Genomic DNA, 20,790 nt, shown 5'->3' with positions numbered 1-20,790 from the left:
TTTTTCATTGTTCTCAGATCCAAGGGTTTGGGTTTGTGGTCACCTATGCAAATTGGTGAGGCTTTTTATCCAACATTTCCCAGGAAAGGGGGGGTGCAAGTGTTGGGAGGATTGTTCATTGTTCTTAAGATCCAAGGGTCTGGGTCTGTAGTCACCTAGACAAATTGGTGAGGCTTTTTACCAAACCTTGTCCAGGAAGTGGGGTGCAAGGTTTTGGGAAGTATTTTGGGGGGAAGGACGCGTCCAAACAGCTCTTCCCCAGTAACCAGTATTAGTTTGGTGGTGGTAGCGGCCATTCCAAGGATAACGGGGGTAATATTTTGTACCTTGGGGAAGTTTTGACCTAAGCTGGTAAAGATAAGCTTAGGAGGTTTTTCATGCAGGTCCCCACATCTGTACCCTAGAGTTCAGAGTGGGGGAGGAACCTTGACACCATCAGCATCACTTCAGAACTTTTGATGCTACTACATCAGTCCCGGAGGTAGGGTTTTACTTTTAAATGTCCAAGCATGCCCAGGAACACCACTTATAAATATGTCATCTAAGTCAGTGGCATTCAAAACAGAGCCCTCATTATGTGCAACGTAAGAGTCCCCACTATGTTTTTACAGACCTCCATATGTGGATTTATCCGTTCTCACCCCTATTCCCAGAAATAGACATATAGATTGGCAGATGTTCTCCTTTGCATGCGTGAAGGTGGGTTTGAGTAAACTTAGGTTTCACTCGGAACATGTATAATATACAGTCACACAGCATGGGTGTGCATTACATAGCAGTTGTGCCTGTAATAAGGTGTGAAGAACTGGGAACCTGATTTGCGCATCCAGCTTTCAATACGTTTGTTGCATGTTCAAATTTACCACACTTTCATTTTCTAGTAATATTACAGAAATTGTTCATACACTCAGCATGCAATTATACCTAGTCCGTCTGAAAGAAAGACATTTTCTATAGTTCAAAGAACGATTAGCCAGCAATTCCAAGCATAGTACATATCTAGCATGGAAATATTGTTGCAAAGTTACCGGTATATTCCAGTTCTCTTTAGTGAGTAATTTGGGTATAAAAATATAGAAAACCAGGCTTATTCCCATTTGGATGCTTTTTTGTCTATTACCAGAATCAGATGGGTGTAGGGAATTGATAATAGGATTGGGAAGGTCTGGATGTTAAGAATCCTTTTTCAGTTTCTTGGGTGGGAGCATTAAATGTTATCCTAAAACATCAGGCACAGCAAGAATCAAGACCGTTCTGATGAGAAAGCTGGTTTCTGTGAGACTTCCAGGCTAAAAACCAATGGTATAAAAATCCAAATAAATTCCACTTTTGAAGCCATCCCATTACTACTCACATTAATACAATGCCTCTCCCCAGAAATTCACTAACTATAAAGGGGATGAGAGGAGAGTATGAGGTTAAAGCCTGTAGCCTTGGGGCTACAAGTCTAAGAATTTCCAGGAAATTTTAATCATACCAAAATTCCAATTAAATAGTGGGATTAGTCAATTGCCCTCATTATTCCAATCTGCCATCAGCCTAGATATACCTGGCTCAGAGGAGGACTGCAATAACCTACCTGCAACCAAATTCTTGCAGGCAATTAATATGCCAAATTACAGTGAAAAAGTGGGGCATTATACACCAACGAGGAAAAGCCTGCTTGTTTCTACAATGTATACCATTTCCTGCCCACAACATAATTATTAGATTAATCTATTTCTTTGAAGCTACTGATTTAGTACAAATTGCTAGTTTTCTATGAATACATTGAACAATAACACCATAAAACTAGTTATTGACCATAGGTTTAGCATGTCCCAAAAGGGCTTTTGAAATGTGTCATTATAAAAAGGATGCAGCAAGATCTTACAATTGAACCAAAAGTCTGCATGTTTCTGGATTTGTTGGGTTCAGATTAGTCACATGCTAATCACAAGGTTTAACCTAGTGGATTTGATCTCCCAGAAACTACTTATACCAGTGCTTTAGTGCAATTCTTTCCCAGGAAAGAGACCAGAGATCTCCTTCCTGTCCCCTGGCATGTGAATTTTCTTTTTGTTTCCCCAAAGGGTTATTTTCCTTTAATTTAAGGAGGGTGGGGTTCTAGTTGCCTGGCAGTGAACCGGCAGACTCTAGTTTGAGTGAAACATGAAGTGATTCTCCCCCACCCTGTCTATCCCTTTTCCACATTTGTCAAATTTCCACCAATTCTAACTTGATCTATGAGAGCAGACTTTGGATTCTCAAGCTATGGGGTGTTTAGGGATGTTTGGTTTTACTGCAGGTTGTACACAGAAGCTTGGCTTTATCCAGGCTGAAGGATTTGCCAGTCAGCAGCATCTCACACTCCAGGCAGGTAAAGTGTTTCTTGTGCCAGGTCAGCCCTTCAGCTTGCTGGTAGTCCTCCGAGAATATTATCTGTGGAAGTAGACAAATACATCTGTTTATTGGCATAGTTTTTCCTCGTGCAGACAAACCATCACCCTTCATTAGGTGAGCAAAGAAAAAGGGTGTTTGCCAAGTTGGAGCACAAAAACAAACGAACACATTTACTTGTCTCCTTTAGATATGGAAGCTGTTCTTAGGAGAACTCATAAGCAAAGAGCATGGGATCATTCTTGATGGTGAAACCAAAGCCGCAGACCATATTTACATGTTGCTTTGAAAAAATAAAAATCCCACATATTTTAAATGCAAATAAATGGGAAAAAATTCAGCTCCATTACACACTGATTACAATGACGTTATACTAGATTTGCGCCAGTGGAGTTAGTAAATAAGCCTGCCCCCTTCCTCAAAATAGTCTGGATGATCACAAAGTGAGCTGATTACTCATATTTATTATTGCTAATAGGGAATGAGGTCAGCTCTCTACCATGCCTCAACGCAGGACTTTCCCCCTGCAATACTGCAATTCTTTAATACCAATACTGGTGGCTTCAACATATTTTAAGCTGTTTTTAGATAACTCTCACAACTGTATCAGAACCTCTCTAAAAAGCTTCTCACCGCTTGTATCTCTTCATGAGATTAGCCTTGTCTACACTGTGCATGAAAGTCGATCTAAGCTATGCAATTTGAGTTACGTTAATAGAGTAACTCAAGTCAACGTAACTTAGATCTGCTTACCGTGGGGTCCACACTACGCATTGTCGATGGGTCGACTCTCCTTACTCTTCTCGATCCGGTGGAGTACAGTAGTTGACAGGAGAGCGATCGGTGGTCGATTTAGCGGGTCTTCACTAGACCTGCTAAATCAACCGCCTATGCATTGATCCTCCGGTAAGTGTAGACAAGTCCATAAATAGATATAGGCTCCCATGAGAAAACAATTACATAGTCTACCTTCAACATACTGGACTACATTTCAATGAGACCATTTTCCAGGACCTTTTAAAGACAGACCACATTCAACAGTGACAACAGCAGTTTGCTATTCTTTGACAAAGCTTCTTAATAGTTAAATAGCCCTAAACTAGGATCTCAGACCTGAACCTCTTCAAATTTGAGACTAAATCTCTGGATCAGAGTCTGAGTCTATCCAGTGATTTTGGTTCTAGGTCAGATCTAAAAACCAGAGGAGAAATATTACCTCTTTCTTGTGAGATTTTGCTCATATTAAAACCAGAATGGTTGCCCTTGTGAGGAGATTTTGGCATGAGATGATAGAAACTTTCAAGATGATGCCTTTGTTGGCAAGAAATATAACACAACCAGCTCAACAACATTTTCTGCACTGCCGATTCCATACCTGAAACCCAGCCCTATACCTTGAACCTCCTCTTAAATCTAATCCTGATTGGAATACTGGCTCCTTAGACTCTCTGAAAAAAATTAAAAAGGCATTTAAACCACAAGTGCCTGTTTCAATGAAAGCAACAGCATATAAAGCCCATTCCAATTCATAACCCTTACTGCTATCTAACTGCACGGAGACCTCACTCTTTAAGTAGCCCTACACTGCATATCCCCAACTCACCAGCCAGATTTCCTGTCCTTGACATTTCTAGAGCCAGTGGGAAGCATCAGAGAACAAGTTCTTTAACTACCTTCCACATATGGCATTTGAGTCTATGGATTCATGAAGGAAGATCACCAGGTCCACAGAGCCTCAAACAGGGGTGTATGTGTATGCACACTCCCCCCCCCCCACCCCCAACTCACACACAAAGCATGGGAGGAAGGAAACCCCACAAAAGCAGGATGCAGCTATAAGAGAGGTTCCTGGGCATACAGAGATGGAGGAACAGAAGAGGAATAGGCCCTACAGGTCTCTTTGCACAAGGTCCCAGAAAACCTGTCTGCCTAGGCATAGCAGAATTGCAGCAGGGAATCAGCCCTACCTCATCACAAGCTGCACAGCGTGGCCTTATGCTCTCACAGTAATGGCGGCCACACCAAACAGCACCGTTCTTCCAGAAGTAGATCAGGTCAACTAGAGGTTCAGAACACTTGTAGCACACGAAACAGGCTGGGTGCCACTGGTGATTGTAGCCTGCTCTGTCCACATACACCACAGGGCAGTCTGTAGGCACCACCTGTTTGCAGATCTCGCAGCACTAGAATAAAGAATAGATTATTGACTGTGTGGGGAGCAGAGAGGCGGACTCCTTCTGCAAGTCATGGCAATCAAACCTGCTGTAAATACAAGGCATAGTCATGACTAAGAATTTTGCATATTTTAGTGACTTTTTTAAAAGGAATTCCTGATTTATGGCTTGTTTTGGATCTTGTATTCTTATTTATGCAGTTGATAAGTACTGACAGAACTGCCATGGTGGACTAGTACAATAATCCATCTAGCCTAAAATAGTCCATCTTGTCTCCAACACAGAGGAATTTAGATATTCCAGGGGAAGCAGTAATTAGACAAGAATGCTGCTAATTGTTCAATAATATACCAAGAGGGGAACACGTTTTGGTCTCAGGATCAGCCAGATAATCAGCTTATGTCCTGCAGTAGGAGGATTAAGAGCTCTTGTTTTTAAACCATCAGTGGCCTAGCAGCAGAACAAGTGTGAATTCTTGTACAAATATGTCCAATTTAGGTATTCCTTTAGCTGCATAATTTAGGCTTAAGTTGTTTTCCCCCCTCTTACTCTCAGCAAGAGTAGTTGGAAGAGCTGAGGAAAGGAGCAAGTCGCTGTGATATTTTTCTTTTGAAGGAAGAAATGATTAAGTAGTAAAAAGTAAAACCAGACTTAAGGAGCCAATGCAGGCAGTGCTGCAAAGTTGTCCAATGAAAAGCATTAAATATTTGCTACCCCAGGATGAGAACTGAGGGCCAGTGATTCAGCTGGGATAAATTGACACAGCTCCTCTGAAGTCAATGGAGCTACATGAATTTCCCATCAACTAAAGATCTGGCCCCATAACCTTCTGACGTTAAAAATTAATCAGATTTTTCTCATTATTTCACAGGCTGCAAGGTATCATTGTAATCATCTAGTCTGACATCCACATAGTTGGGCCATAGGACTTGCCTGAATTAATTCGTGCTTTAACTACAGCAGGTCTTCTAGAAACTTTCCAGTGATGGAGAATCCCCCCACAGTTCTTGATAAGTTGTTCCAATAATAAAGTTACTCACTGTTAAAGATTGCACTTGTTTCCAGTCTGAATTAGTCTAGCTTCAGCTTCTAGCCATGGGGTAGTGTTATATCTTTGTCTGCTAGATTGAGGAGCCCTCTATTATCAAATTTCTGTTCCTCATGTAGGTACTTATAGACTGATCAAGTCCCTCCTTAATCTTCTCTTTGATAAATTAGAGCTAAATGCAACCTACAGTCTTTGTTCTTAAGGGCCTGACCTAAAACTTGGCCCTAGTGAAACAGACTGGTAAACTGGGCACAAGAACAATCTGGATCACTGTGTATCAGTGACTTGTCCTCTTCATTATTTACCACTCCCCCGATCTGCATATCATCTACAGAGTTGATCAGTTTTGATTTTACATTTACATGACATCTTGTAACTCAGAACACCAAACAACAACAACAAAAATCAGCATGTCTTAGCAGGTGTAATTTTGTGCAGATGTTGAGAGATTAAGATCCTGGTTCTCCTTTCATATACACTTGTTTTAAACAAGTGTAGAGCTTCATGGACATCAGTGGTATTACCCTTCATTTACACGAAGGTAAGAGAATCAAACTCCACATGCCCACAAAGGATGGGAAGTGAAAGCTACCTGAAGGTACTTGGGGAGATCTGTGAGCTCGTACTACAATTAGGACCAGTTAGGTTTATTTAATTTTATAGTCCACAATGGGAAATCCTACAATCATTTTAAAAATACAGTTAAAAAAAGGTCTATTCTCTATAGCCAAAAAAAGACTTTATTGTGGCTGACAGGTTGCTCTTTATGTTCCCATTTTACAATTTTGGATGGACAGAGTCTGCCTTGTAGCTGCTGAGTCCGCACTCGATCAGCATTTTAGTTTCTTAGTCATCAAATGAAGTGCTTTTTAAGTGGCAGCTGGAATTTCATCCAGCACAGCCTTTGGCTGTAAGGCAATTTTCTACGAGCAGTCTTTGAAGTACTGTTAAAGTTTCATCAAACCAAGATGTAATGCTTAAGCAACTTTGTCTCACATGTGTTGTGCTTTAAATTGCTCTGCCTGATTAATTGTTTCATTGAGTAACTCTCTATTTCACAGAGTTTAGTGTGGCAAGAGTCATGGATGATCAGAGGTTAAGAATTAAAATTCAAGACTCCAACTCATGTTTAGAGCAAACAGCCATTATGTTGGTGTTTGCACCAGGAGAGAGAGGAAAGACAGAAAGCTTTTCCCCAACAGTGTGTATAGAGTGACAGTTTCTGGGATCTCTGACAATCTGAGAGAGTCCTGTGGTTGGAGAAGGGGTGTGGGCAGAGGGGCAGGACGCATGTGGTTTGACTGTGTTCCAGGTTTGTAGCTTGTGCAATTATATAATTTAAACAAAAAATATTAAGCTGCATAACATTTGACTTTACTTCCAAAGATCTAGATAATCTAAACATTGTCATATAATCTGAAAATACGTGGGAGGTTCCTTTAAATGAATGGGCTTTACATACCATCCGAACACTGGCAACTTCACTGTAACCCTCTAGATCAGTCTGGGGACACTGGTTCTGTCCTGGCTCAGGGAGGAGAGGGCCATTGAGTGAATTCACCATCGTATTCAGCAGCAACCTGGAGCTTGCTTGCTGCCTCATAAAGGAGATCTTTAAGAACCGACCCATCCCAACTCTGCTGATTTTGGGAGAACTGACTATTAAACCACAACATTAACAAGCAAAAAACAAAAACACACACACACACACACACACACTCTCCCCCTCCCTGGGTTCAAGCTCATGTTTCTTGCCAATAAAAACATTTAGAACTTGTTTCTCTGTTCCCTCTGTCAATTATTCAGTCTTCACTAGGCAGCAAACAGTAATATTTCCACTTTTTCTTCCTTGTGGTAAATGAAATTCTTTTGCACATTTTTGTAGGGATCATAATAAGGCACTCTTATCTTACAGCTCAATTTCTCTGGGGATGAGTGAATACTTCATTTGCGGACTACCACCTGGGGTAACTGAATGCTACCCCCTTCCTCCAAATTGAATGGTTTCAAAATTTGATCTCTCAGAAGAGCCAGTCATTCTCAAAGCTCTTTTACAACTGAAGTTTCCACAGTTGAAGCTACTTCTTCCTTTTTGAATATGTCTGTGCTGCCACTGAATATTTATTAGACTGCTGCTGGCCTCAAACTATTTGGAACCGTGGCTAATTTTGATGGATTCCAACATGCTGGTTGGAACACTTCTTGAGACTGGGTGGGTCAGAAATAGTCTGTTTTCTACCTGACAGAAAACTAGTTTGGCTAACAGGAGATATCAAGTCAGAGCACGGTCCTGTTATAGCTACGGAACTCCTCCCCCATGGCAGAAAAAAGTGCAGCCACAGTGGTTTGAGATCAGCTCCCTTCCTTAGGGAGAGAATTCCATGGATCCAATAAGTTTTGCTTTATACACTTTGATTCCAATAGGAAACAGCTGCCTGAGCGTGCAACAGCCATTTCAAGACTGGTATTAGGGAGGTATTCGCCAATTGATGCGTGCAATTAATAGGAAGGGATTTGTCAAGGGGAGACCAAATACTGCACAGAGAAATGAACTGGAATGGTCCCATGTAGTTACTGTTGTCACAATGCAAAGCTGCGAGCATCCTGCACAAGGTTTTAGTTCTGTACTTCAATCTGATCTCCTTGACAGCAAAGTCTGTTTGAATTAGGCCAGGGTGAAAAATCAGCTGCTGGGATTCATGCAAACCTTTCCTTTGGATACACCTGAGTCTGTACCCTCGGTACAGAAAACAAGCAAAATGTTGCAGAAATGAATTCTGAGAAAAAAACGTCAACAGTACACCCTACCAGGTCACGTTCTGTAACCCTGGTAGATCCCAAGACTGGCTGTCTCCCTCCACCTTGGCTTTCATATCTTCTACCTCTTATCTTGGGTGTCAGAAAACTGACAAGTATAGCTTACTGTCCTGGTAAATCCCAAGACCACAGATGAAACACTCCTTCTCTGAGGCCAGCTTCAGATGGCATGGAGATTGCTTAACGATTTGATTGAAGCCTCCTAGGAGAAGCAGTGGTAGGGAGGGTAGAAGCGAGATCCCACAGACAAAAATAAATCATTCCATGTAGTGAAGATGTTGCAATATTCAGGCTTACACTTTAGGATTTTGGGAGGTGCACAGAAGATGGTGGCATTAGATAATAGCAATACTCGGATCTAAAGCGATAACTGTCTACATGACAAATAAAAGATTGCTCTAAGTATCTTTACATCCCTTTTACTTCATTCTCTGCCTGCATTAAAGCAACTTTAAATTAATTCTCACATTCATCTTTTTCTGTATACTCTATTTTGTTCAGATCTCCCCTATTGTTTTGGCCTCTCACTAATTGAAAGGTAAATGCTGTATTAGAATACCATTTGCTGTACTCTTGGCCTGGCTCTTCGAGGAATAAAATACCAATACACATCTTAGCTTGGACAAATTGGACAGGATTTGAATTGCAGCCCACTTCATAGGGGGGAGGGATAGCTCAGTGGTTTGAACATTGGCTGCTAAACCCAGGGTTGTGAGTTCAATCCTTTAGGGGGCCATTTAGGGATCTGGGGCAAAAACTGGGGCTTGGTCCTGCTTTGAGCAGGGGGTTGGACTAGATGACATCCTGAGGTCCCTTCCAACCCTGATATTCTATAGCTGCCATCCCATCTTAGCATTTAAGATGGACCCCCACAAAGCCACAGGCTTGCCTTGCCCCCTAATTCTCAAGTTTCAGGACCCAATTCTTAGCTCTTTTACAGGTGTAACATCACTGGAGTATGAGAATCTTGTGGTATAAAGCCATTGAATCAAAGTTCAGAATTACACCCTTAGCCCACAGCCTTCTTCCTTCATCCATGCTACTTTTAGAGGCAAGAAAAATAAAGTGTGTGCCCAGTACTTGGTGTGCATGTTTCAGTGTTGAGAGTAAGGGGAAATGTGAGTTGGTGTGGACAGGAGGAGGGAGGAATCTATGATATGCTCTAACAAAGGCAGTGACAGAGAACCAGGAAACAAGTTAATGTCACCACATAGCTCTTATCATGGAGCAGCTTGTTTAGCACATCATGTGGCACTGGAGAATGAAGAGTAAGAGTCACATTAGCATTGCAGGAATCTCAGCATTGGCTGAGCCAGCCCTGATCTCTGTCTGGCCTAATACTACTTTTCTTGCCTGTTTACACTTGCATGAAGTGGATGTAAAAATGCTACCAGTTTTCACAGCAGTGATTACAGAAAGGCTAGAGAATCAGACCCCGTTGTTTGTTTTTCTGTAATAGAATTAGTTTTTCAGGATTCATTCCTGTGCAGTTCTAGGAAAGCCAGTATTAATTTAGGACTTTAACACATTCAGCTTTTGAGATCCTAGCCACTCAGGCCAGTTCAGCTGTGTTAAGTGCTGCATCAAGTCATACTAAAATGGATGCCCTTGTTAGACTGGGAAATGTGCAATTACTCTTTGGTATGGCAAAGCCTGCTGTGGAATTTTACAGCACTGCCTCAAAGTTCAGCTATGTGATACCTTAATTACAAGGGAGACATTGGTGCTATTTTCGAAACAATTTCAGTTTTCAGCTGGTGCCTGAACAAAAATAAAGCTTTAAGTTCTTAAAAGAATAACACCACAGTTATGTATTTGCTTGGAAGGACAAACTTCCAGTCTAAATAAGCCCTTTGTGCCAAGATGGCTTTTATAAATTAGTTAATGGAAGCCTTCCTTTTCCGGATACTAAATTTTTTAGTTTGTGATTCTTCACACAGCTTTAGGTATATTCCCAGACTAGTTACATACTAGTCGACATGGACAATGAGAAAGTTAATAAGAGGTCTTTCCTTGATATAGACTGAAAAGTGACCGCACTTTTGACATGCTACAATCCCAGTATAATAATTACAAGAAAATATTGCCTTAAAAATTCACACGTTAGTTTTTCAGCTTTAAAAATCAATCCATCATTGAAGTTACTTTTGCAAGCGTCAGCATGAAATAAGTTTCCAGCTCAATGAATATATTTTATGACAAGCGTTTCTTGGAATGATCATGCTGACCACCTCAGACCCCTTTTAAACTTTACGTTACATTAGATTTATATTCTCCAAGCACAACAGACTGGTGAAGAATCTGGATACTTTCGGAAATGCATTTTTCAATCCCAGCTGTGCACATCTATGGATGATGGGTTCCAGATGTATTAATATTTCATAGGTTTATGATTTATCTAAAAATAACTGCTCTTGTAACTTCATTGCAGAGCGCCTCCACCATTACGTGTTCAAAGCATTATGTTCAAATATAATGCTGCTGCTATTATTTAAGTTATTTTTACTTTTATTTGGGTTGAAGACCCAAATGAATTATTCAATAATTTATGGGTGTAGTAAAATAAAGCCACCAACTGTGTGCGCGCTTCATTTTCTCATGCCCAACTTGAGACAGATTGTCTAATTTTTAAAGGGCTGAGAACCCATAACTCCCACTGAAGTTAATAGGAGCTGCAGGTAATGAAAACAAGGCTGCTTTTTTCCACGTGTGTAAATTTAGGTAGTCAGCTTTTGACTTAGGGAGAGATTTTTAAGACGTGATCAATGTTGGGTGAACACTCAGAATCATAGAAGATTAGGGTTAGACGAGCCCTCAGGAGATCACCTAGTCCAACCCCCGCTCAAAGCAGGACCCACACCAACTAAATCATCCCAGCCAGGGCTTTAACACGCTGGGCCTTAAAAACCTCTAACGATGGAGGTTCCACCACCTCCCTAGGTAACCCATCCAGTGCTTCACCACCCTCCTAGTGGGATAATGTTTCCGAACACTACTTTCAATGAGAGCAGGGTTGGGCCAACATTGAATGCTTTTGAAAGTTGTGTGGGCAATGGGAACTCAGCCTGCAGTAATGTCTGCATCCACAAGAACTTCACAGAAGTAAGGATACTTACATACTCCACTCCCATTGGTGCATCACTCAGGGCTCCGTTGGCTGAAACAGGTGGTTTACTTGCAGCTGCATTTTTGTGGTGTTGCTCCCCTTCCTCCTTGGCACTGCCACCTTGGCCAGGAAGTGCAACTTCACCAACTCCTAGAGCATCACTTTTATATTTCTTTACAAAATCTTCCATAAGCTTTATCTCACTTTCAGCAAGGTCATGGCAGTGGGAAGAGTCCTGGTCATAAATAGGGAGCTGCCTCATTAACTGCCTACGACGATAGGATGCCCCTTCCGTGCCAGCGACTGGTTGCATATCCTTTGGAATCAGTTCCATGTACTGTATAGCCTGATGTAGGGAGAAGGAAGAAAATCAATATTCTCAAAGTGGTTCCTACAGAGAAGTACTAGCTCTGTGTGTATGCTTAATAATTTTACAGTTAAGATGAACATGTTCAGACAAAAATAAAAAGGTAGGCTGAACTTCTGGAAGCTAAGTTTGAGTTTTGAAGGAAGAGCTAGTCAAAATTTTTCAAATTTTCAAATAAAATTTGGATGAGAGACGGGAAAGTGTCAAATGTTTGTTTTTCCTTCTTGTTTTTCCCAACCAGCTCTATAAATACCTAGAGAGATCAGCCAACCTGATATTTTAGCTCAACTCACACATTCTCCGTGTGACCAAGAATGAAAATACTATCATATATAGTATTATATCTAGTGCTTATAGAATGCATTTCATCTGTAGGAATCAAAGCACTTTACAAAATTATGATCCCCATTTGTAAAAAGCCAAGTTACCCAAGGTCACCAGGCTGGTCAATGGCAGTGCTAGACCTTCAATACAGGTCTTCTGTGTAGCAGTCTGGTGGCCTAGCCACATTCTTGTGTCCATCCCAATATACATGGCTCTCACAGTCATCTAAATAGCCTGTCCAACTCTAATAGGTCTGGGTAAGCCTGTGTAATTATCTGAGCCAACACATCTTCTATTTTAATAGACTTCCTTCAGAAGTCCCTTCCTAGCATTAAAAAAAACCAAAAAGAAAAAAAGAAATAAGAGTTCTAGTCTACATAAACAAGCCATTCTAATCAACATTTTTGATTGCCAGGAGAGATTTTTTTCAAAAAGCTGTTTGCCTAACAAGCGTATCTAGTAACTAAAAAATAAAAATTCACTCAAGTTCAGAGTCATCCCTTATTCTTTAGCTTCAGATGAGCTATTAGAAGAAGTTTGAAGTGTGTGATCAGCTCAATTATGTCTAGACAACTAGAAGACTAGTTCATACATCTTTGTGCATAACTGCATCAGTATTTAATACTAAGCCAGCTAGAGTAGTAATGTGTATTGTATTAGAGTCAGTCAATTTTCCCCTTCTAAAATGAAGGGAAGCATCTAGCAGGTATAGCAGGGTTGATATGTGGCATGTCTTTATAGTTTTATTCATATCATTTGCATTGACAGTGGCTTTTGGGATCTCAGCTGTTCCAAGATATTGAAAAAAGGAATTGTTGGCCAGAAGAGCTTTATCCCATCCACATCTGGTTAGGATGACAAATCATTCCTCTGATTCAGGCCCCGCCACCCTTTCACCAAGGCCCCATCATATCACTACAGTATGCTCCTTGAAGGGCTACTATTGAAAGCCTCAGCTAGTACAGAAAGCAGCTACCCACTTATGGTCCCCATCCAGCTCCAGATTACTTAACTGGGAGTTGCATCAGGACCTTATTTAGCAGTGTTAGTGAAAGGCAGCATAAATTAGAATGACACCAAAATTCCAGGTTCCATGTCCATGCCCTTTTCACTCAGCATCCAATGGCTTGTTAAGCATTGACAGAGAAAAAAAAACACCCAGAAAAGCCAGTTTTCTACCCCCACCACGCTAAGAATTTGTCAAGAGGCTTACATCTATTTGCAGCCAGTGTCTTCCTGAAGAGACAAGCCTTTTAGATTTAAAAAGACAGTGTTTACTAACAAGAAAATGAATTCCTCGAAGACATCATTGAACCCAGGTGTTCTCCCATCTTGTGGAAAGCTGGCATGTCTAGATTTTTTTTGAATAATGGTTGCTTCTTACCCGAGTACAGTAGCCCCTAAATGTTCTAGGTTAAAATATGCCCGCCGGAGCACTTTCAGGTAAAAGGCTACAACAAGAACAGAGTACATCAGGAGACTTCCGTCCTATTGCTGAGTGATTGTACAAAGTGGCTGCCAACAGCCAGGTGGCTGCCAACAGCCAGGTGGCTGCCAGTCATTACAACTGAGAGAGAGAGAGAGAGAGAGAGTCAGAGGCAAGTCTATAGCATTGTATAACCAAAAACTACAGCTTATAAACCTCAAGAATTGCACACATACATTTTATCCATTGTTTAAAGGGAAAACCCAGAGGACTACCCATGCCTCCCAATGTGTGTGTGTGTGTGGGGGGGGCAGGGCAGAGTGAGGGCAGCTGGCTTCAACAGTGTTACTGAGCACGTTCAGTCTGTGCGAGCACACTCAGTATAAGCCAAGCAACAAATCGGGGGCGGGGGAGGGAAGCGGGGCATACGCCCCCTCCCCTCCGCTAGATAAACCTATATGCCAATAAGAAGTTCAGTGACTACTGAACTGACAGCTTTGAAATAGATGGCCACCAACATTACTGCACTACTGATTTTGTCATATATGGATGGTGGTCAGCAGCTTCATACCTCATTATTGTGAAGAGAGAATTTGCAAGAGGGCAATTAGGAAACAGCTCTCTGAATAAAGTTAATCTGATGGAAGATTCCCTTGGTAGCCAGTTGGCCATTGAATTCATAGCTTTTTTGGTCCTATGACAAGTCTTGTCCCATGCTGAATTAACATTTGCAGGAGGATGTTTTCTGTACACTTAAGTAATTTCTGGCATAGATCTTAAAGGAAAGGGAGTTTCCCATTGGAGACCTTTTTCCTACTTTAGTGTGAAGAGCTAGTAGGCAGCCAGTTGGCTGCCTGACATTCACTTTTAAGACCAGCATCCAGCTGCATTAGATTTGCATCTTACTTTGTCAGCATTTACAAATAGAACAGTAATGGAATGAAAGACTATTAACTGTTTAGTGTATGTCTTAAGTGGGTAGAGAAGTTGTTTACATAGAGTAGCAAACATTAAACAGCCAATAAGAGAGTTGTTAAAAAAAACACAAACAAACAAAAAACACACACCTTAATGTAAATTCACTCCTCAACTATCTTTAGCAAAAAGATATTTCAGAAATACCATGAAATTTCCATCTGATTTCAGAGCTCAACTAGAAAAGGAGACTAATGGGAGAAATCCTGGCCCCACAGAAATCAGTCAATGGTTAAATGCCCATTCAGTTCCCCAAAGACCAGGTTTTCACCCCACATTTTTGGCAGTGTAAATAAATGTGGTTGCAAACAGTGGTGTTTAGACAAACTGTCTATTTACCTTGTGAATGGAAAGAGGTCTTAAAAGTGTTGATTTTTGCTCCTGATAATTTACAACCCCACCAAAGAAGTGTCCTAAAGACAGCTGTTGGTCCTAAACTCAAGATCATGTTGAGGCTCCGGGTTTCCACAGAAGACCACACAAGGAAAACAACACTGGCCCAACCTTTATGCATATGTATCTGTCATAAATCTAAAGCAAGCTACAGAAACGCTGCAGCTACTTTAAGCACAATCAAATGTATCACATAGACATAGCTTCCACAAGAAATGAAATAAATATGTGAGATTATACTACCATAAGCATTTATTGAGTGGGAAAAGAGTCAAGGCAGTTTATCCAAGAATATTAAAGATAACAGACTAGACAGCTCAAAATCTGCTGACCTAGTTCAGCTGCAGCACAAAAGACAAAACCCGGCACACCTCAATAAAAGGCTTTAATAAGAATTTGGCAGGACTAATGTACTCCTATAGCAGAGCCATGAGACCAATATAAATGTCAACATACCTATCAAAGGCATCTTATTCCAGTGCCAGATTTTTTTTAAAATAATGTAATGTGTTAGCAAAGAAAATGAAAAACAGCAAAATTCATAAGCCTTTCTAAGCCTCAGAAAGGTATTGGTCAGCTTGGCCATCTTTAAGACAGGGCCAGATACAGTGTACTCTCCCCCTTCCAGATGAAGGAAATGCTTAAGTGACTGCAGAACAGGACAGAGAAGTCCAACCGGTCAGTGAAGACTGGATTCAGTGGTAACAAGAGTTCACCAGCACATCTACCAATGTGATATATGCCACCATGTGCCACCAATGCCCCTCTGCCATGTACATTGGCCAAACCAGACAGTCTCTACGCAAAAGAATAAATGGACACAAATCTGACATCAGGAATCCTAACATTCAAAAACCGGTAGGAGAACACTTCAACCTCTCTGGCCACTCAGTAAAAGATTTAAGGGTGGCAATTTAGTAACAAAAAGCTTCAAAAACAGACTCCAAGGAGAAACTGTTGAGCTTGACTTAATATGCAAACTAGATACCATTAACCTGGGTTTGGATAGAGACTGGGAATGGCTGGGTCGTTACACATATTGAATCTATTTCCCTACATTAAGTATCCTCACACCTTCTTGTGAACTGTCTAAATGGGCCATCCTGATCATCATCACTACAAAAGTTTTTTTCTCCTGCTGATAATAGCTCATCTTAATTAGCCTCTTACAGTTTGTATGGCAACTTCTCCCTTCTCTGTGTGTATATATAATCTATCTTCTTACTATATGTTCCATTCTATACATCCAGCGAAGTGGGCTGTAGCCCACAAAAGCTTTGGCTCTAATAAATTTGTTAGTCTCTAAGGTGCCACCAGTACTCCCGTTCTTTTTTGGTAATAAGAATGAGCTTCTTCTTTTGCTACTATAATGTATAGTCAAATGTTTTATTAGGTTACCTTCACTTGGATAATTTAGGACAAAAACATTTTCACTTTTCACCCCGACTATTTTATTCAGATAGTTTGCAAACTGTTCTCTTAATTTTCCACTGGGATTTTGGATACCCACTTAATTACTTACACAGACCCAGCTCATTGAAAACAAGCACTGAACTACTGCCTTCTGGTCTTGAGCCAGCCACTTCAGGACAACATTAAGAAAAATCCCTAATTTCCACTTTCTATTCAGAAGGGAAAAAGGTCACTACTGCTGGTTGATTAGAGGTTTTTCTGACCCAAAAGGCCCTTTTCAAGCTTTTCACAAAAACTGTTGATGTTCAGAATTTTTCATGAAAATGCCATGTTTATCAATTTAACCAAAACTTTTATCAATGTTCAAAGTTAATGAACATTTGTGTTTACTGGAAATGTAACTTTACAACAAAAATGTCTAACAAATCAAAATCATGTTGGAAATTATCAAAGGGTTCAGAATCTTTTTTGGGGTGTGGGGAGGAGGGAAGAAGAGAGATCCCCATTGAACACCCTAGTCTGCTATGTCTGTAAGAATCTAATTTACAGCTCTTTAGTCAGTCTGAACTTTAAGGCCAGGCAACTTGCCCAACCACCAGGAGGCTCTCCAAATGTTCTCTCTGAACAGTATATACACTGCATTTGGTATAGACACATGATTACCAGTAGGCATGTGGTAGATTCAGAACCATAAAAGGGCAATATGGCTATGAATTAAGAGTTAAGTAAAGATCTAAATTGAATGAATAATTTTAATTCCATGAATAGAAAATAAACCCTCCCACAGTGCTGTCTAGTCCAAGCAGCACTATTCAATAGCCAGCCTTCATCATGGTGAAAATTGGATTTCTGGTAAATCTAAACTGGGCAGTGTGCTTTAAAAAAAAAAAAAATCATGTTACTTTGGATAACTGCCATTATTGTTCTCTGGATCCCCCAACAAGCTTCCTGTCTCCCCTGGGACTCTGAAAGACAAACACTGGTTAAACATACATTCCAGCTGTATTTGTTCTTTAAGAAAAAAAATAAAAATAACCTCCCCCACCACACCACCAGTAGTAGCTGCTTGATTAAATAGCCAGACAGTCAAATAAGATGGATTCTTGGCCTCCTATTACAACACACTGCTCTAGTTTTCATTGAAAAAATGTGATTACATAGTTGCACAATTCTAGTGAACAATAACCTGTCTGTTTTTCCCCCGAACAGGGAAGACAGTTTAGTTAAGAAATAAATACCATGTATGCCTCCCTGATTTGATGAATCCTGCAACTTTACCTTTACTTCTAAATCCTTCTTTGGAGCATAGAAGAGAATTTTTAGAGCAGCCTAAAAATCATCCTAGCTTAAATTTGAAGAGGAAAAGACCCCTCAGAAGTGTGTGTGTGTGTGTGTGTGTGAGAATAGGATGTTTAAATACCAGAGCACATAGCTCAAAGTTATCTGAGCACTCAAATTCCCCTAAAAGTCCTTCTATTGGTTAGTTTACTTCCAAAATATTTTTAAAATGTTTTCATTTGTTCCATAATTGCATTATATACCAAGTCCAAATAGTGGGCATAGAAAAGAATGTGTGATCTGATTTGTTTTCTTTAAAATCCAGCTACCCATTCGGATGGTGAAGAACCCCCTTTTGGCTCAAATACTCAAAACTTAATTTTGTTTTTGAGTTAAGCAGCTGATTTGGTCTAGACTGTATTTAGCTGTAAGAAATGTCTCAGCTTCAGTGCCGATGTGATAAGGCTCATTTCAGTGGTTTCCCTATGCAATAAATACAACTGGACACCAGATAACAGTGGGGCTCCTAGCTACTGACTTAGGACGCTTAAGGAAAAATAAGTTACAGTCCAACCATCCAATTTCTCGCAGTTTGTTTCAGTGACACCTGTGTCCAGATATTTCTCTTTATACTCCCTTTGCCTTTTAGACAAGAAGGGGGTAAGAGGAAGATGGCACTTGCTAACATGGCAAACATTTGTCATGTAAGCCTGAAGAGCTCAGCAATAGTTGGTTCTCAGAGAAAGCAAATATTAAATAAATAGCTTCATAATTGTTGAAATAGTTATGTTTGCTAAAAAGCAGACCATGATATTTATGGATGGATGGCCTTTGTGCCTCAGAATACACAAAGATATGTTTATGTATAGTGGATATCAAACATTTCAGTTCCATATAAATAAAGCCCATGCGCAAAGATTTCAAGCTAATAAAGGACCAGCTAGAGTAAACATTTTTTAGAAGAACTGAAGCACACAAGACACTTTAATAAGCAGCAATGATCTGGATACTACTGGATGCTGACTGACCAGTCACTAACTAGGTTATGCTCCTTCTTACCTGCCGTGAATTTATGCCAAGTCCCATATTTCAAATCGCCCTCATGTATGTATGGATCTCAATTCACAGTACATATCCTGAGTGTGCTACTTAGCATCCTTAAGAGCTTAGGGCAAATATTACAATATAGCGCACACTCTGTGCGTGGACACAACAGCAACCTAGTTTAGTTGCTAGCTATATATGTAAGTGAAGCTGAAAGTGTCTGGTTTCCCACAAGCAAGTTTTAAACAAACAATCTGCTGTACAAAATGGGTGAAATCCTGCTCAACTCAACAGTGAAACTCTCAGTGGCTATAATGGGAATGTCCACACAGCAATTAAATATCTGCAGCTGGGCTGGTAAGCGGACTCACGCTCAGGCTGTAGAACTGTAATATTGCTGTGTAGACGTTTGGCTCGTTCTGGACCCCAGATTCTGAGACCCTCCGACCTCATGGGATCTCAGAGCTCAGGCTCCAGCCCAGGCCCAAAAACTTCTACATAGCAATAGTACAGGCCGCAGCCCAAGCCCGAGTCAGCTGACTTGGGCCAGCCAGAGTCATGATATGGGTCTTATTCAGTGTAGACTTACCTGATGAGGCCAGGATTTCACCCTATTTTTAATCTGAACCCTGCAACATTTAGTACGTTATAAACATTTTTGTATTCCAGACAATTGTTAGTCTATTGTAAATCCTAGTCTCTGTACCTGCTTTTGAGCTGACAGAATCTATGGATGATTAAGATTTTATTTGCTCTTGTATTTCTAAAACAGGTGCTCAGACAATCCCATCCTCATTCCTTTTGAGTGACAATGAACTTTTAAACATAAGTATTATGTCAGTCGCTCTGCCCTGTAACATTAGAAGGTCATGCAGAGCCCCTGCAGGATATTTGCCAGTATAAGCGATGCCTCTCTTAGCCAAACTCCTTAACTTGTCCCTCATGTAACTCCTGCAGCTCACTACCCCTATTTTCATGCATCAGCACTTGCTTCCAGAGACTGGAAGCACCGATGTAATTGAGACACCTAGTTTCCTCACTATTCCAAGCCAGCTGGAAGTAGGAGATACTGGAATTCTATGAAAAAAAATCCTGTTCTGACAAGACTTCTGGGTCCAACAGATTCAGGACAAGACAGAAAGGAGGAGAAAGCTTTTCTGTGAGAGTAGTATCTGGCGCTTGACCATTCTGGGAGAGAGAGCTGATTTCCGTTGAACGGGGGATGATTGTACTTGCCCCTCTGCAAACAACTGGAAGAGCAACAATAGTTAGAGAGGCAAACTGTTAACAGATGCAAGTCATTTATTGTCATGGGCCTGGGTTGGCAGTATTGAGCGCTAGTCTTTACACAAGCAAAAGCATTGCGTTCAGTAGGATTATTCACATGAGTAAGCAAACGAATTTAGTCTGAGCAAGTGTTTCTTATGGTCGTGGGGCCTGAATCTGTAGATTTTAGGGCAGGGACCTGGTCTTTCTTATCTGTCTGCTGTCTAGTGTTCTGTTGGTACTATAAATAAGCATCTTCCCCAACTTTGAAGTCTGCCTTTAAGGGACGGTATTAACTTGTCGTTCTGCATATTTGTAAGTGGCAAAAATGTGAAACTTGCATGCATAGTTCTTATTATTAGCCAGTTATCACTTACATCAGTGTCTTACTTTAAGTCCTAAAGCAAGCTACAAAAGCTATTACAGCTTAAATCACAAAGCAAACACCATTTTTACAATGGCTGTTATAGTTTGGCTCTGTGCAGAAATAGCTTAGGAAAGCAAATCCAGAGGCCTATACAACAGAGCATTAAAGAGGAAGTAATACTTCATCCTAGAAAGATTTAAGACCAGTGTGATTTACATGTCAGGAAATGACCACGGACTGCTTCTGGTTAATGAAGAGAGATACTGTACCTCAAATTAAGCCCACACTATTGTTGGCCTCAAAGGGTCAAGAAAAAATAAACTGCTGTTTAAATGGAGATTTCACATCTACTGTTGAGACCATGGCTCATTTTTTAACGAGACTCATACAGGAAATTTGCAAATACAGCATCC

At 40.6% G+C, this 20,790-nt stretch overlaps 1 protein-coding gene across 2 annotated transcripts in view; it reads right to left on the bottom strand.

Moving 5' to 3' along the window:
• Positions 1–358: 358 nt before the first annotated feature.
• The window catches only part of LMCD1 (LIM and cysteine rich domains 1), a 63,499-nt gene continuing 43,067 nt past the window's right edge, over positions 359–20,790 (bottom strand). Inside the window, exons 4-6 of one of the 2 annotated variants that reach the window (XM_073351202.1) lie at positions 11,535–11,870; positions 4,347–4,562; positions 360–2,421 (exon numbers count right to left, since the gene is read on the bottom strand). In XM_073351202.1, the coding sequence (XP_073207303.1) occupies positions 2,263–2,421; positions 4,347–4,562; positions 11,535–11,870 (711 nt within the window). In that variant the 3' untranslated portion in view covers positions 360–2,262. Of the gene's footprint in view, positions 2,422–4,346; positions 4,563–11,534; positions 11,871–20,790 lie in introns of both variants that reach the window. The other variant, XM_073351203.1, reaches the window with a different exon arrangement.

Source organism: Lepidochelys kempii, chromosome 7 (genome assembly GCF_965140285.1).
Source record: "Lepidochelys kempii isolate rLepKem1 chromosome 7, rLepKem1.hap1, whole genome shotgun sequence".
Lineage (NCBI taxonomy): Eukaryota > Metazoa > Chordata > Testudines > Cheloniidae > Lepidochelys > Lepidochelys kempii.
The sequence above is the reverse complement of the archived record's forward strand: the minus strand, read 5'-3'. Positions and strand labels throughout refer to the sequence as shown.